Source organism: Frankliniella occidentalis, unplaced genomic scaffold, assembly GCF_000697945.3.
Source record: "Frankliniella occidentalis isolate FOCC.00 unplaced genomic scaffold, Focc_3.1 Scaffold2, whole genome shotgun sequence".
In the NCBI taxonomy this organism is placed as follows: Eukaryota; Metazoa; Arthropoda; class Insecta; order Thysanoptera; family Thripidae; genus Frankliniella; species Frankliniella occidentalis.
In genome coordinates, this window is record NW_026267132.1 from 3,011,622 (window position 1) to 3,027,029 (window position 15,408).

A 15,408-nucleotide genomic window follows, 5' to 3' on the forward strand; every position below is an offset into this window, starting at 1 on the left:
CCCCCTCCTGCCCCCCGCGGCCCCCGGCCAGCTGTCTCAGCGCTCGTCCTCTCGGCCTCGACAGGGTGGCGCCGACGCCTCGCCCGGGGCCGGGGCGGGGTCAGAGGGCGACGTGTGGTTCCCGGACGCCGTCCCCACCCCGCGGCCGTCGCTCAACCGGCCGCCGGGCGACGCCACCAAGAGACCGCCCGGCTACATGCGCTACGACTACACGACGAGGCGGCCGTACGGCTACGACCACACGACCAGACGGTCGCTCTACACCGACCCTGCGGCCAGACGGCAGTACGACCAGGACGGGCGCGGGCGCCGGGCCAACGCCAGCGACGCCTCTGCAGTGCAGCGGCCCTACGGCCCGTACGCGGATCCCTCCGCGGACCCGCCGCCGCCGGGGTCGGGGTGGTACGGCAACAGCAGGTTCCGCCCCTCCGACCTGAACGCAAACCGAGCCGGCTGGGGATCCCAGGGGGCTCCCTCGTGGGGACCGCCGGGGCCCTCGAGCACGCCGCCGAGTAGGCAGCGCACCCGCCAGGACACCAAGGGGGCCCGCGTCAGCGAGCAGAGTGAGTAGACGTCGCGAGCACCGCGTTGAGTCCGCCCGGGCGCAGTGTGCTGTAACTCTGCTCTCTCAGAATGCAACGAGTTCGCCCGCCTGCAGACGGAGCGCGTGGTGGCGCTGCCTCTGGTGCCCGACCCCAAGCCCTCCGTGCAGCACGTCCAGAAGTGCGACTCCAACTCCGTGCCGCTGGTTGTGGGCGGCCAGGACGCCAGGCTTCACGAGTTTCCGCACATGGTGAGTCTGCTCTCTGCGATGGTTCGCGTCTTTGGTCCTCGGTGAGGCACAGCGTACCTACAGGCGTCATGAGACGATCATCACACATGTCTGCGTGTGCTCCTCAGGCTGCGATCGGCTACCGGGGAGCTGGGACTCCGCCGAAGATTGAATGGAACTGCGGAGGCTCCCTCATCAGTGAGCTGTTCGTGATCACGGCAGCGCACTGCACGGCTACCGCTCAGTGAGTAGTGCAGAAGGATCCCCACCCCTCCATAGGCCCCCACTCCCACCTCCAGCCTGCCTTCAGGAGCTCATCCCCGCTCCCAGAATCCCACCCCTCTTCCTCTAGGCCCGCACCCGCGCACCCCCGCCAACTGACTGAAGTTACTGTGTCCAACAGAGGCCCCCCGGTGCGCGTGCGCCTGGGCGAGCACAACCTCGAGTCGGCCGAGGACGGCGCCCGGCCCATGGACATTGCCGTCTCCAGCATGGTGCGCCACCCGGGCTACCAGCCCCCGTCCCGCTACCACGACATCGGACTCCTCCGCCTGGCCAGGAAGGTGCCCTTCTCCGCCGCCGTCCGTCCCGCCTGCCTGCACGTCGCTGACGAGGACGCCGCCGAGGAGGACTTCAACGGCGAGCCGCTCATCGCCACTGGCTGGGGCCACACAGAGCAATGTACTTCAATGAATAGACTCGCATTTATTTTGCCTCGTATGTGGGACCGTATTCGGTGTTTATGCAGGGTTTTCTCACTTTTCCAGTGGGTGAAAGGAGCCAAGTTCTTCAAAAAGTCATACTGAATTCGGTAGATCAGCCAACGTGCAACAATCTCTACTCGGCTGATGCCTCAACGTCGAGCCTCTCCAAGGGGATAGTGGGGGACTCCCAGCTATGTGCTGGAGTCCTAGACGGAGGAAAAGATACGTGTCAGGTCAGTCATTACACGACTAATAATATTTCCTGAATCTTTCTGGCTACTTGCACAGCGAGAAATGGGAGTTCGAATCGACGTCGGTTCGAATTTTCTTCGATCGATGACTATCGACCATTTATCAATATTGCATTTCTGAGTGGGTTGCCTCTGGATAAATTCCCTAAGTCGACCCTGTTATTCCTTTTCAGGGTGATTCTGGGGGCCCGCTGCAAGTTACGAGTCGCGACAATCAGTGCGTGTTTCACGTGGTCGGTATCACATCGTTCGGCAAGGTGTGCGCGGCCCGGAACTCCCCGGGGGTCTACACGAGAGTCTCCAAGTACATCTCTTGGATTGAGAGGCACGTCTGGCCGGAGGCCTGAGGCCTGGGCCTGTCGAAACCTTTCACTCTGCCTGCCATCAAATGTAGACGCGAATTTGACGAAAACAAATAAAAACTATTCGTCAATCCTGAGTAGCGTCATGATTTTTCTACAAATTTCGAGTCCTGTAGTATTTTTAGCAGATGATACCTTTCAAATCCTTTGACTAAACATAAATAATATATAAGTAACCGTAAGTAACTTTAAAGTGTCAGGTGTCAGCTAACTTTTACTCTAGATTGCTCTAGATACGGCAAGAGGACCAAGTGGAGACCAGAAAACAATTTCTTTGGCACTGCGGGAACCGTGTCCGAGTGCCTGAATGACTGAATTAATCAACAACTCCAATTCATTCGATCGGATCCAGTTTGTGTTAGATATTGATTACTCGACTATGACATTCTGGAGGATACAAAAAAATAAAATAATGCATGGTCATCTAGTGATGACCAGGGTTACATGCCGTGGCATTCCCTGGTGTGTGTGTGGGGGGGGGGGGCGAGGGCTTCAGAGAGTTACCCGGAAAATCCCTCTGAGCGAATCAAAACAAATTAAAGCGGTGGTGGAAGAACTTCTGGGAGGGAGCTGTCTCATACCTCTCCTTTATCTCCTGGACGCACGTTGGACTCCTGTCGATCTATATCGATTTTTGAGTCGGAGTCGTTGAGTTTTTCGGCCAACCGCGCTGATGGTGGCAACAAGGAAGCACACCGTTCGTTTGGTTTTTTCTTACCCGAGAGAGATCCCAGCCAGAACGAGCCAGAAACATCGTATCGACATTTGTCGAAACATCATCGACTCGTCGAAAAATGCATCGTTTCGACGTATTTTTTGGCCCTCTAGTTCGACCAACGACGTCGAAATGACGGCGTTACGACATGTCATTTGTGGCTGGACAAAGCAGGCTGCCTCTTCTTCCCGCCGTTCCTGAAAAGCCTCTAGCTTAGGATGCCCTTTCCACCTGTATTCTTCTCTGAATATTCAAAACTCTAGTCCACTTTTTATTTAGAAATCTGTTGTAAGATAAATTTTCCAAAGGTCTCCTAATATTTTTTTACAAAAACCGACTCCAGGTGAAAAGCTTCCAGTTTTGTTTTGTTGGCATCATGATACTGATGAAGGGAGGGAAATATTGACGTTGACGAGGAAGGACGAGTCGTGTCGCAGGCTCAACGGCAAAATGGGTGATTTTGTTGAGGCTGTTAAACCTATTGAACGAGATATAAATGACATTTTGATGTCCTTAGAGCGTCACCTTCTTTCCTGTGATGGCACAGAAATTGTAATCGCACGTTCACGTGCTCTTAAAACCAGAGTGATACCAATTGCACAATTCTTAACTGGTCCATATAAAGTAGATTTAGTTCAGCGTTTACGACCACTTCTCCAGCATCATCTAATTAGTCTAGCGAAAAACATTGGAAATATATTAGAAGCCTTGACAGAAGATTTTCGAGATCTACCTCTGGTTAGTTTTATTTCCATAAGGAAGTCAAATGAAGTATGGCCACAAAAATCTCCTTAAAGTACTTTTACTATTTTCTTCCATAACTTTTTATGGTCATTATAGGATGTAGGATTAGCATTGATAGAAGAGGTTAAACATGCTATCTCCAAAACTGGTAACATCCTATCAGACTATCATGGTATTCTCCTTAAAATAATCATAAATCTCATGGGTATGAATACGGAATATCATGAAATACTGCGCACAACAAAATGCCTGGAGTACATTTTGTATGTGCTATGCAGCTTGGAAATAAGGGTATGCATCTCATAATTAGCTTTTGAAAATTCATTTTTTCTGTTGTAAACTTTAATTTTAATTGTTGATTTTACTTACTTTGTAGAATCTTACTGATGAAGAAGCCCTGCTCTCTATAGTGGATGTGGTTCTATTAGCAGCAGAAAAGGATAATCAGAATAAAGTTCTCATTTCAAAATTTATAATACCCATGGTAAGAATTTCAGTTAGGCACCAGCTGAGACACGTTTACAAAGTTTGCACTGCATGGGTCGAGCTAATAATATTATGTGAACTTTTCATTGATGGACAGGTTTTAGGGAATCTGTCTCAATGGCCTAAGGATCCTTCAGCCAAATTCATTTTAAAAAATTTGCTCTTTTTATCCAGAGAAACCATATCTAATTTAGCTCTCTGTCAGGAAATATTTCTTGAAAATAGTGGCATTGAAGTTCTTGTCAGGTTTTTATTTTGTGAAACTGTTTCATAATGGGTAATAACTTATTGTAAGTAAGATCATATAAGTAGGACAGTTAAGTTAACATTAAGTATTTTACCTTTTGTTCTAGAGTTCTTGAGGAAATTGATATGACAGACCTAATGGATGACTACAAAAGTCATCCTTTCGATTGGGCACGAACTCTGTTTTCAAGTATTGTATGTCTTCTTGACTCCGCTGTTTCTCATAACAGAAAAGTATGCCAAAAGGCTCACGAAATGGAAGTGCTTTTTATTTTAAAGGGATATCTGCACGTTACACCTGCAGTAAGTAATATTAATTTTAGTAAACGCAGTGAGAGCGAATGATTTTGAAAATTAAGTGATAACTTTTAAAACCAGGATCAACAAGGATTTCTTATAGCCTGTTGCGTGCACATTTTGGAAGGGGGAGTTCCCTATCCAGATATTAAAATGGTGAATGACATGTACAATATACTTACACAACTAAGTTCTAAGGACAGAGCCCTTATCCCTTCTGCTGATCTCCAGAGATTTTTGTTAGAGCTATTGGCTGAAAGTCTGAGTGTCAGAAGTGAAAAATCACACAATAAGAAATGTGGTAAATTTTGTATTCAATTATATTTTTAAAATTATCAACAGTGTTTGAGTGCTTGAAAATTTATTTTCATTAAGTATTTTACCACTTCGATTTGTACTCCAGGTACTCCTCATCCTAGTCGTGTTAAAAAAATAGGATTGGCGATGTCAAAGAATATGTTTCCAATAGATCATCCTGCCACAGATTCATGTAAGGACATGTTATTATCCCATCTTCCGAATGAAGTGAAACCAGCTGCTGTGCAGTCTCCTGAGAAACGGAAAGTCAAATTTGTAAGTAGTGTTCAGATTTTTACCCTCCCAAGATATAGAACTGCTTACCTCTCACTCAGGTATGCATTTAATGCATTATGCCCATTTTTCCTCACAGTTTATTAGTTATGCTGAACTCATTGTATTCACGAATTGTGTAAGAATGTATGGCATCAATATGAGAGTAAGTACCATGCCTGGAAAATTAAATAAGACCTATTTTACATAAGTGCTGAAGTTATCTTCTTAAATTTCTAAATGGCAGGCAATTCGTAAAGTTTACCCTTTTCACAAGGATCTGACACCAGGAGACTTATATGCTGTATGGAGAGCTATGTGGAAGAAGAGGTAGTAAAATGACAGTATTGTAACAAGTGGTATCCAAACACTTTCATTTATTTTTTTTAATAAATTCTATATGAAGATTTACCTGATAGAGAGAGAGAGAATCGAGGTTTTTTGGCCAATAAATGGCGTCGCCAACGGAAGGCTTTACCTGATACAATAAAGTCTACTTCACCTAACAATCTTTAAATATCCCCCCACGAATTGCCAACACATTGCCAACATGACAAACAGCAGCCGACACATCTTGGTACATTTAAGTACAAGACACTTGCAATTTCTTTTCATGTAGACCAGAAAGCTAGTTCGCGATAGTTGATTCACACTCACATATTTTTGATTTGACTTTACCAGTTTGCACAGCTGTTCTCCTCCAGCCAGTATCTTTTATTTCCATACGAGCAGCCCTGTAGTTGAAACTGATGCAGCAGCAGTGACAAAATGGCAGAGAGAATGAGCTATTTTATGTGATTTGTTGTGAAAAAACTTGTCTTTTAATGCGTTTATTACAAGGATGTAATGTTTTTAATGTCGTGAATGAGGCTTGACGAAACACCAGTTACATAAAATTATGCTGGTAAGTCGATCACGTTGCTCTGCTTGTGCACAAACTCTCGTCGTGAAAATGGGTGTTTTCTGGCTTGGGCACTAAACAAACATTGGGAATGTGAGCCTAGTTGAAGTTTGTCACTACAGAAACTTGTCAGATTCTAGTGTTACTTATCCGCTTGTTTTTTCTAAATAAAAATTTAAGGCAGTTGTTGTCTTGTTCTACTTTTCGGCTAAAGTCAACACAATTTAACTTTTCGTGTGCATACATTGCGTCCCCAAATCATACCCTGACCTTATTATTCTATCGGTTTTCTGAAGTTTCTCGTAGGAGGAATTAAATGTTCACTTTTCAGTATGCTTTATTTAACATTGATGAGTTGAAGTTGATTTAACATTTGGTAGTTCGCTGGGTTTCTCAATACACCCAATTTTGTCGAACACCTAAAGTTCTCGTATTGTTTGTTTAGTATTGAGGTTATGTTTGCTATACAGTAGATTTTGGACAGTGTGAAAGTTTCCGAATTCGTGTCCTTTTAAATATTTTTGTCTCACTTGTTAAGCTAGTGAAATAACAATACTGACTAATAGCCTTTGCGCTTGAAAGTAAAATAATTCTATAGTTTGTGCCAAGATCTTTTCTTATTTACTTTGTTTGTTTTAGCCTTACTTTGTTGTATTTGCATAAACATCTTATGAATGGCTGCTCTCGGAATGCTGTCCTATTTTTTTATATCTTTATTACTTGGCAAGCAAGGAGGGACTATTTTGAATAGGGCTTAAGTACTATGTGTTGGCAATTTTATTTTACTGTACTTTTTCTTTTATTTTCAGTGGGTGGAGTAATTTACTTTGTCAAGGTGTCATGAGAGCCGCTCATGCAACTGAACTCTTTGAAGGTGGTGTCAGACCACTTGGTGGAGCGTCTAAGATTGGATGGTCGAGATAATAGCAAGGATTTAGGGACTCTTCCCGGAAGTATTGTGCCAAAGGAAGAACCGGTTGACAGTGAAGGACCACAGGATTCACTTCTACCCTCTCTGCAATCAAAGTTGGATCTCAACATGAATAGTAATAATTTCATGTATCGGACTATGTTCCTGCTGAGTGATAGCCTCCAGCCAAACACTCCTCAGCATAATAGACCGTTAGTGTCATCTGGAAAAAAGGCTCCAACGGCTTATAGCAATGTCTGTGACAAAGGATGTCAGTGTGAGGGACCCAACTCCCTGTTTTGTGGGAGTGGGAGTGCTCTCATGTTTCCCCACCCTGATGGATCAAAAGCAAACAGTTTAAATCCTAAGCACCTCATGTCCTCCTACGGACCAATTCAATTATCATCAGCAAATGATGAAAATGACTTTTCATTAAAAAAGAATGCTGCAACTATGATAACACCTCCCACATTACCTGCACATCCCCCAGCCAACTCAAGTGAAATGCACAATCCATCCAATCCAGCTTCTAGTGATAAAGTTGTAAAAGAAAGACCACATACCTGTGAAGACTGTGGAAAAACGTTTCTTCTCAAGCACCATCTTGTCACTCATGCAAGAGTCCATTCTGGTGAAAGACCACATGCCTGTCCTCATTGTGGTAAAAGTTTTGCCCACAAGCATTGCCTGAGGTATACTTTGATGGATTTAATATTGATATTTCCTCGCTCATTTTAGAATTACTCTAAACTTATTTTCTTTTATCAGCACTCATCTTCTACTTCATACGTCAGACCGACCCTACACTTGCCAAGAATGCAACAAATCTTTCACTCTTAAACATCACTTGGTGACACATGCTCGAGTTCACAGTCGGGACCGTCCTTTCGTCTGTCAAGAATGTGGGCGTACTTTCCCACAAAAAAGGCATCTTGTTACTCATGGGAAATTTCATTCCGGAGAAAGACCATTTGTGTGCCCTGAATGTGGGGAATCGTTCTCACAGGAAGAGCACCTTATAATGCATTCAAGGTAAGAAGAGGCCTTTTCTTGTTTGTATATTTACCACCCATGTTGACTTTTATCCAAAGAAAAGTGAGGTATAAATGATTTCTGACTTAACAGTACAATTTGTTTTCAGATTTCATGGAGGCCAGCGCCCATATAGCTGTCAAGATTGTGGTGTCTCTTTTGCTCGTAAATTTGAGCTGGTTAATCATGGTCGGATCCATGGCAGGGTACCACATTCTTGTGCAGTGTGTGGGAAAGAATTTCTTCAAAAGCGAACTCTATTAGCTCACTCACGACTTCATACAGCTTCTGATGAAACAGAACATCCTTATTCTTGTATTCATTGTGGAGAGGCATTTACCGCAAAATCAGCTCTGACAGCTCATACCTGTGGTGACAAAGAGAAAAATTTCGTCTGTCGGTGAGTTTTTTTTATTTTCGGTAGAATTATCTGGGAAAAGTAGCATTTGATTTACTGTAGTTTTTCAGAAAGAGTGGGTTGGAGCCTCTTCTATGAATCTGTTTAAAATTCCTTTTTCTTCTCTCTTGCAGAGAATGTGGCAATGGTTTTTCAAGTCGAGAAGGTCTCTCATTACACTTGAGATTGCATGCTGGTGATAGAAGTTTTGTGACTGACTTGTGCAGCTTGGCGGCTGCGTTCCAGCACCAACAACCTGGGTTGAATCAGTTGTTCAGCTCTGGTCAAGGAGCCTCGGGAGCAAATCAAGGTCCAGCTGGTCATTCTCAAGGGCAAAGCAGTCAATCACAAACTCCATCTCAACCTCAGACACCTCAACCTCCAGGGGCGCAATCTGTCTCCAGTCAATCCCAGCCTCATCCCTCCCATGTTCATGGTCACACTGTGCATGGTCATGGAAACGGTCATGGAAGTCATCATATGAAGGTAAAAATTTAACGGTTTATTATGACTATATTTTTAAACATATTATTTCCACCATGTATCTTATTTTTCCTATTACTCCTCTAGGGGGCAAGACAAAACCATCTTCATGGTCACCCTGCTGTAGTGCCTAAGCCCAAACCCCATGTGTGTCAAGATTGTGGGCGTGCTTTTACTCAAAAGCATGGACTTTTACAACACAATAAAAGATATACTAATGGTGGTTGTGAAATTAGACGTTTTGCGTGTGACAAATGTGGTAAAGCATTCCTGCAAAAGAACCACTTAGTGCTTCATGAACGCCAGCACCTGGAGCCACACCAAAGAAGTGCAGGTGGTCAAGCTCAGGCGCAAGCGCAAGCACAGGCAGCACAAGTTCAAGTTCAGCAAAATCCTGCTCATGGGAGTCTTTCTCAACCCACTCAACCTCAACAGCCACCACAGCAAGCTCAGCCTCAGAGCCACCCCCAGTCTCATCCTCAATCAGCAGGTGGAGAGCAGCATTACATGGATCACAGTCAGGCCTCAGTAATTGAGCTTGTTGAACATAAGAGCTTTGTTCATCCTTTGCAGCAGCAATAGGAAAGGTTCATGTTATGTCTTGAGTGTGCCATTTCAGTGAGTCAAAGTCAAAACCAATATTACTGTTTTTTGTTTTTTTTAAATATCCACTCTTACTTCTAGTGCTTCACCCTCTTAATTAACCACCCAGCTGATGGCAAAATATTATAAATTTGTATCTCTTAACTTGGTATTCTTGATACATTTCTCTCTGCAAATCCAGGGGCAGTACAAAGCTACTCTTTACTAGTGGTGTGTACGTATACAGCATGCCCATTTCCCCAGTACAAAATAAGTGAAATGAGCGCACATGTATCCAAAACATGTTACCATATGCTACATTGTAGCATTTAACCGTACCTAGGAAGTCTTTGATCACTCTGTTTTCTTTATCTGTTTCGTTTATACTGGTTATGTTATTTTGAGTTTATGTTAAATTATATGTATATACAGTCAGGGTTTATAGGCAAATTTTCTACTTGCTCTAACAATTGATTTATTATGGTTTCTTGTATCAGTTGCATTTCTGCTTTTCTAAATTTTCTTTGACTGTATTTTTTAGTGGTGTGAACTAAGCTGGGTCTGACATTACTTGGCCAAGGCCGATCCATTTATTTATTCATATTAGTTATTATTTGAACTGTACTTGGCAGCTAGATATTTGCAATTGAAGTAGCAGTGAATGAATATATGATCTTGCCAAATGATTCCTTGTTCTTAGTCTATTGATATTTTAATCTAAAGATCCAATAGTACTGTTAGTAAAATCTTCAGAAACATCATTCACAGTTTTCCTTTGGGAAGCTCAGAGTATTGCAGGGTGTCTTTCTCTCATGGTTATTATTATTATTATAACACAGCAGTGCAACCTTTTCTTTCCTAGGTTGACCAGGGGAGGCCTGAGCCAGCAGGGTTACCCCTTGGCATCCGCATTATTGACCGCACTCCCCCTTCGGTCCCATCAATCAATCAATCATTCAACCAACCAATCAATCTCAATTAGGACATTTTACTAGAAGTAAGAGAACTTACTATGTAGATTGTTAACAAATGTATACTACAGGCACCTTTTTGAGGAGGAGAACCTGGGTAGGGACATCAACAGTATTCTGAACTGAGACCTTGTTTTCTATGGCCCTTCTGAGCACAGAGTTCCAATTCTAAATTGTCATACTGTATACACAATAATAGGTGTTGAAGTAATGCAAGCCACCTGTACATTTTATTGGCAGACCACAGTGGATCCGTATTTGTGTGGGTTAGCTTACCCTTCCTTGCTAGAGGTTCTTCCAATTTGACTGCTTTCATAAGTAGATAATTGTATTGTTTTATTTTATTTATTTTGTCAGTGTTATGACATTTCCAGATTCTCTCGGCAGCCTTTTCTTATCTGCTGTGCTTTGTGTACTGATTGATTGGATCTGTTACAAATTTTATCGTTAGAACCTACCTTTTTACAATAAAATATCCTGTACTTAAATATATATCTGGTTAACTGATAACTGAGAAGAGTATAAAATACTGTCAAGCTCATTTCTTATTAAAATTCATTCGGCATTGCAGTTACAGGATCTGTAGTATATTTTGGTATTAAAATTTTAGATGAAGAAATTGGACAATATGATTGATTGTTGTGTTGGTGAAAGAAATTTTCTCCGATATTTCTTTGATAATGTTGCACCAACATGTGCATGTGGTGCACACATCTGAACAGAAAACAGTTTACAAATCAGCATTTTTATGTTCCCATCATTTTGTTGATTGCTGATTCTATTAAAGATTAATAGCAATTCATTCTTACTTTTTAGGTAATGTTTTACCTAATTCACATTTGGGTTTCAAATCGTTGATAGGTTTGCAGTTGTAAGAAAGAACCTGTGCTGTCATTGCTCAGACCTTTTGTTTAATAATTTACTTGTGAACAGGAGATCTCTAGTTGTGTGCTTACTGCAATAGATGTATAGTCTTAAAGCTTTTACATGAAAACAACAGTGAGTAGGAACTTTAACAGCGTTTTCAAAGGAGGTGGATTACTGTTACCATCTCACTCAATTGCGCATCAACAAATCTAACCTTGAAGGAAAACTTTTTGATAAGGGGGAGATGAGAACTCAAAAATCCACTTCATCATTCAGATAGATACAGGGTGGTCCACAGACCCCTTCCTTTATTTTGCTTATACTGTACCGCATGCATGCGTGCGGGCGGGCTTGCCTACTGTCGCTCACCATGGGCGCCTTATGGCCCCGTGCGAGTATGCAACCCGTCCGCACGCCTGCATCCGGTACAGTATAAGCAAATAAAAGGAAGGGGTCTGTGGACCACCCTGTAGGATCAAGGGTTATTTAGAATCAGATTTTAATTTAGAATTAACAGAATTTGTCAATTTGGAAAAAGGTAGACTTCAGTTTGTGCTAGTTACGTTTCTGATAATCATTACCTGTCTTATTGTAAACTCATGGTCTATGGTGCTATGATGACAAAACCATAGGATTAAAAGTGGCCCTCATGACTGATGTGATTTTATTGTGCTTGTAGTTTTTTATTCACTTCTCTATTTGATTCATTCTTGGTTTTTGCTGTTATAACCTGTGCAAGGGATTGACAATATGATCCGTAATATATCTCATATCTGTTTGCCATATTTACAATTGTATTCAGGGCTTACTCCTCACACTGTGCTCCACCTGCTTTATTATGTGCTTGCTGAAATTAAGATAGGCATATTATAGTTTTTTTTATCAGAATTAATTATGCCGTTCTACTGCATTGAAGCTTACAGGCTGTTTTTGGGAGTCACCTATATAATAGGTCTCACCTCAGGTTTTAATTATGCCAATACATCTGTCATTTATGGGTTCTGAATTTTCTTTGTGCATTACCAGCCTCATTACATTTTTGTATGAAGTACATTATGATTAATTGAAGGGCAGTAGAAGGTAAAATTCTCATGTAACTTTAAGGTTTTTGTGTATCATTCACTTCACTTGTGATTCTGTTCTGGTGTGCACTTGAGTGTCAGGATGCCATTGCATTATACACTTTTCCAAAATATATTAAAGAGTGCAACTAATGTAATTTTCAAAAGAGACTTGATGGATATGTTATATTATTCATTTTTAAACAGTATTGTCCTTTGAGGGAAGTTCATGTGCATAAATCAGGCACACAGTTTTGCCTGTAGTTACAAATTACATAAGATATGTTAAAGATAGGTATATATGTATGTATGTATGTCAAGAGATAGTTTAATACAATAAATATGTGCTATGCAGGTCCTTATTCACGGCCTGCATTCAATCACCCAATTTCATCGAGGTACACCTTCTTTTCCAATATGTTTCCCGTTTTGTTGAATTATGATTGTCACCCGTGGCCGGCTCATGCGGAGCTGCCGTGGCCAGTGCTGGCAGCGCTGTCCGGGTTAGGACTCCAGCCGCCGGTCTTTCCTCCCACTGATTCGGGTTTCCCCAATTGCACTGGTCGATAACTCCCCCACTCACCATACTCTGCCCCTCAAGATGCCCTGTGCTGCAGCTGACGACCGGGCAGAGTTTGTTGTTGAGGCTGCGAAATGAGATTGGCCAGGATGCTAACAGAAATTTTTCCAAAAGTTGTTCCCTGCGATCGCCTTTCTAACATTCGCGATTCGCGTAGCCGAGCTTGATATAATAACTTGTTAATCGTCTGTTAAACCAACGAGAGTAATTAAACGGGGGAGAGGGGAAATCAGATGTACACCAGATTTGCTCACTATCTCGCGATTATATTTTTTTTTCTGTGCAGACCACCACAGGGGGTCACGGACGGCGCGCTGGCGGGGCGGGGCGGACTTCTAGCACAACGCGTCGCGCGAGTGCAGTAGCGGGTAGTGCAGCGGCCAAGGCCGGCGAGGGCGAAAATAGGTCAGTTTCCTGCAGCAGAATGTAGTTTGCAGGCGGGCGGTGGTGGCATGGGTTTTGCACGTTTCTGGCCACCCCTGAGCTGCAACTCAACCTCCCCCCCTTTTCCCTCCCCACCACTTCCACACACTCTCACACCCTGGACCTCAAGCCGCGTATAACACCAGCAAGCCACTTAACCGCGTGTGTGTATGCGAGCGCCCGAGCTCTCCGGGTGAGGGGGGACGGGGGTTGCCTGCCGCCTGCCTTAGCAACAAGGTCGCCTGGCAACAGTGATATGCATGCAGCGAGGGGGCTGGCTGCTGGCTGGACAGGACCGGCTGGGGGTGGGTTCCGCGAGGCCAAGGGCTGTTTAGAGCGGCGGAGGGAAAGGGGGGGGGGGCTGGGAACGGGACTCGGCAGCGTTAGCGAGTGCCCGGCTCGGGTCGGCTTCGACTACAGACGAACACCATCGCCAAACGCAAAGTCCCTCATCTCGTCGACTAAGCTCCGGGGGGATGCGTTGGCAGGAGGGCGACCAGCCGAGGTCCTGCAAGGGGATGCTGTGTGGACCAAGGTCATGTAGCCAGAGCCCGCCCGGTAACAGCTGATGGCGATCAATGCTCTGGCCCGGGCCTTGCCATCCCCCGCCTGCGCCCCAGCCCCCTCCCACCCCTCTCCGTCCTCTGATGGGGGATGGCGCTGCGGGGGGTGGGGGGAGATGCCCGGGGCTAGACACAGCCCGATAGCGCGAGCAGGGTCGCACTGTTGCTCACAATATTCCACCAGGTAATTGCTACGTCATTTTACGGGGTGTCGAGTCGGATGGGAAGACGCCCCAAGAGCAGTCTGCCGCAAGCTCTAGTCTAGTATCTTGAACGCGATGGAATAAGAAGTGCGGGGCTCTTCGTTGTGCGCCTTCTCTCCGCACGTCCTCCGAGGCCGTCTCTGTGGTGACGGGCCTGAAGGAGGACAACCCGGCACCGCCGCCGTGGCGTCGGGCTGGTGCACCAAACCCGTTTGGCCAGGGTATGTTGGCCTGTCTGGCCCGGTCGGCCAGCCGACGAGTGACTAGAGCACCGCGTAGGCCCTCTTGCGACTGCTCGGGGCGTGGGGCGTTTCTTGTGTACGGTTCGCGGCCTGGTGGACAACGTGCTGTTGGTCCGGCGAGGCTGGCTTTGGGTTGGGGCGCTGCGGTGGCGGGCGGGACGTCGACCCTGCCCTCGGCGTCCACCTGAGAGCGTCGACCTGGCGGCAGCGCAGCGCTCGCCGCAGCGGGCAGCAGGTTCGGGAGCCCCGCCGCCCCGCGCCCCGCCGCGCCCCCGCGCCACTCGGCTGCGCCTCCAGCTCAGAGGCCTCGGGGCCGGTGCCTGCGGGCGGGGCGACGCGACGGACCCTCACTGTCAAGACCAAAGTTACAGGACGGCCAGAACGCCCCGGAGGTCACGCCACGGGCCGGACAATTTGTTATTCTGTGAGCGAGGCGAAGGGCGACATTGCTCCTCACCACCGCACAGCGCACCGCACCGCTCAGCGCCACTCAGCACCGCCATCACACATGACGGGCCGCGACTTGCTGTGAGCACCCAACTTGCGCAAGCTCGTGTGGCTATTATCGCCTCCACACTCCAGGAGCGCGGGGCAGGTGAAGTCGCCGTCGGGGCTGGGAGCAGGGGGTGGTGTAGGGGGGGAGACGAGTCAACGACCCCTAGGGGCGGCGGGTGCCCGTGGCGCCCCCGACATGCCAGGCCGTCAGCCCCGGGGACCCGCGCGCTTGAGCATCAAGGCTTGAGCCTCGGCTTGAGCCCTCCACCCCCCCGGCGGGCGGGGCGCGACGCACTCGGGGGGTTGCTCATTGCTACGTAATTTTAATTGTAGCTCCGCCCCTCGCCTGCGCTGGGCTGAGTGGAGCGGAGTGGAGCGGAGTGGAGCCCCACCTGGGCGGGCAGGCGGCGGCGGGGTGGGCGCGCCGGGATGGAAAAGGGGGGAAAAAAGAAGAGAGACGGGCCGCGAAATTATCCGTCCAGAGGTAGCGAGCCAGGTCATTCCCCCCCAGTCGTCGCCCGCCCCCTTGTGGAAGGAAGGGGACACGCCCC

At 46.2% G+C, this 15,408-nt stretch overlaps 3 protein-coding genes and 1 long non-coding RNA gene across 5 annotated transcripts in view; 3 read left to right on the forward strand and 1 right to left on the reverse strand.

The window, feature by feature from the left end:
- LOC113204418 (serine protease snake-like) overlaps window positions 1–2,166 on the forward strand; it is a 4,618-nt gene extending 2,452 nt beyond the window's left edge. The window contains exons 3-8 of the mRNA XM_026419607.2: window positions 65–563; window positions 633–793; window positions 901–1,016; window positions 1,176–1,453; window positions 1,540–1,709; window positions 1,901–2,166. Of these exons, the coding sequence (XP_026275392.2) occupies window positions 65–563; window positions 633–793; window positions 901–1,016; window positions 1,176–1,453; window positions 1,540–1,709; window positions 1,901–2,074 (1,398 nt within the window). The 3' untranslated portion in view covers window positions 2,075–2,166. The remainder of the gene's footprint in view (window positions 1–64; window positions 564–632; window positions 794–900; window positions 1,017–1,175; window positions 1,454–1,539; window positions 1,710–1,900) is intronic.
- Window positions 2,167–2,647: 481 nt separating this feature from the next.
- LOC113204402 (uncharacterized) lies at window positions 2,648–5,617 on the forward strand. Its single transcript, XM_026419586.2, has 9 exons — window positions 2,648–3,542; window positions 3,645–3,839; window positions 3,925–4,032; window positions 4,132–4,280; window positions 4,388–4,583; window positions 4,659–4,878; window positions 4,981–5,150; window positions 5,248–5,313; window positions 5,395–5,617. The coding sequence occupies exons 1-9, from the start codon at window positions 3,255–3,257 to the stop codon at window positions 5,479–5,481; spliced, it is 1,479 nt and encodes a 492-aa protein (XP_026275371.1). The 5' UTR covers window positions 2,648–3,254; the 3' UTR covers window positions 5,482–5,617.
- On the reverse strand, window positions 5,195–5,667 carry LOC127748861 (uncharacterized). The gene is made up of 3 exons (XR_008010810.1): window positions 5,560–5,667; window positions 5,413–5,461; window positions 5,195–5,326 (listed from the first exon to the last, which is right to left on the reverse strand). It is a non-coding gene; the product is annotated as an uncharacterized LOC127748861 (long non-coding RNA).
- Window positions 5,668–5,886: 219 nt separating this feature from the next.
- LOC113204401 (putative zinc finger protein 286B) lies at window positions 5,887–12,739 on the forward strand. 2 transcript variants are annotated; one of them, XM_026419585.2, is made up of 6 exons: window positions 5,887–6,051; window positions 6,858–7,650; window positions 7,727–7,990; window positions 8,100–8,390; window positions 8,615–8,873; window positions 8,958–12,739. In XM_026419585.2, exons 2-6 carry the CDS (start codon window positions 6,902–6,904, stop codon window positions 9,450–9,452), a joined length of 2,058 nt encoding a protein of 685 aa, XP_026275370.1. In that variant the 5' UTR covers window positions 5,887–6,051; window positions 6,858–6,901; the 3' UTR covers window positions 9,453–12,739. The 2 variants fall into 2 exon arrangements, with proteins under 2 accessions (XP_026275370.1, XP_026275369.1); XM_026419584.2 differs by having other exon boundaries at window positions 5,888–6,051; window positions 8,522–8,873.
- Window positions 12,740–15,408: the final 2,669 nt, after the last annotated feature.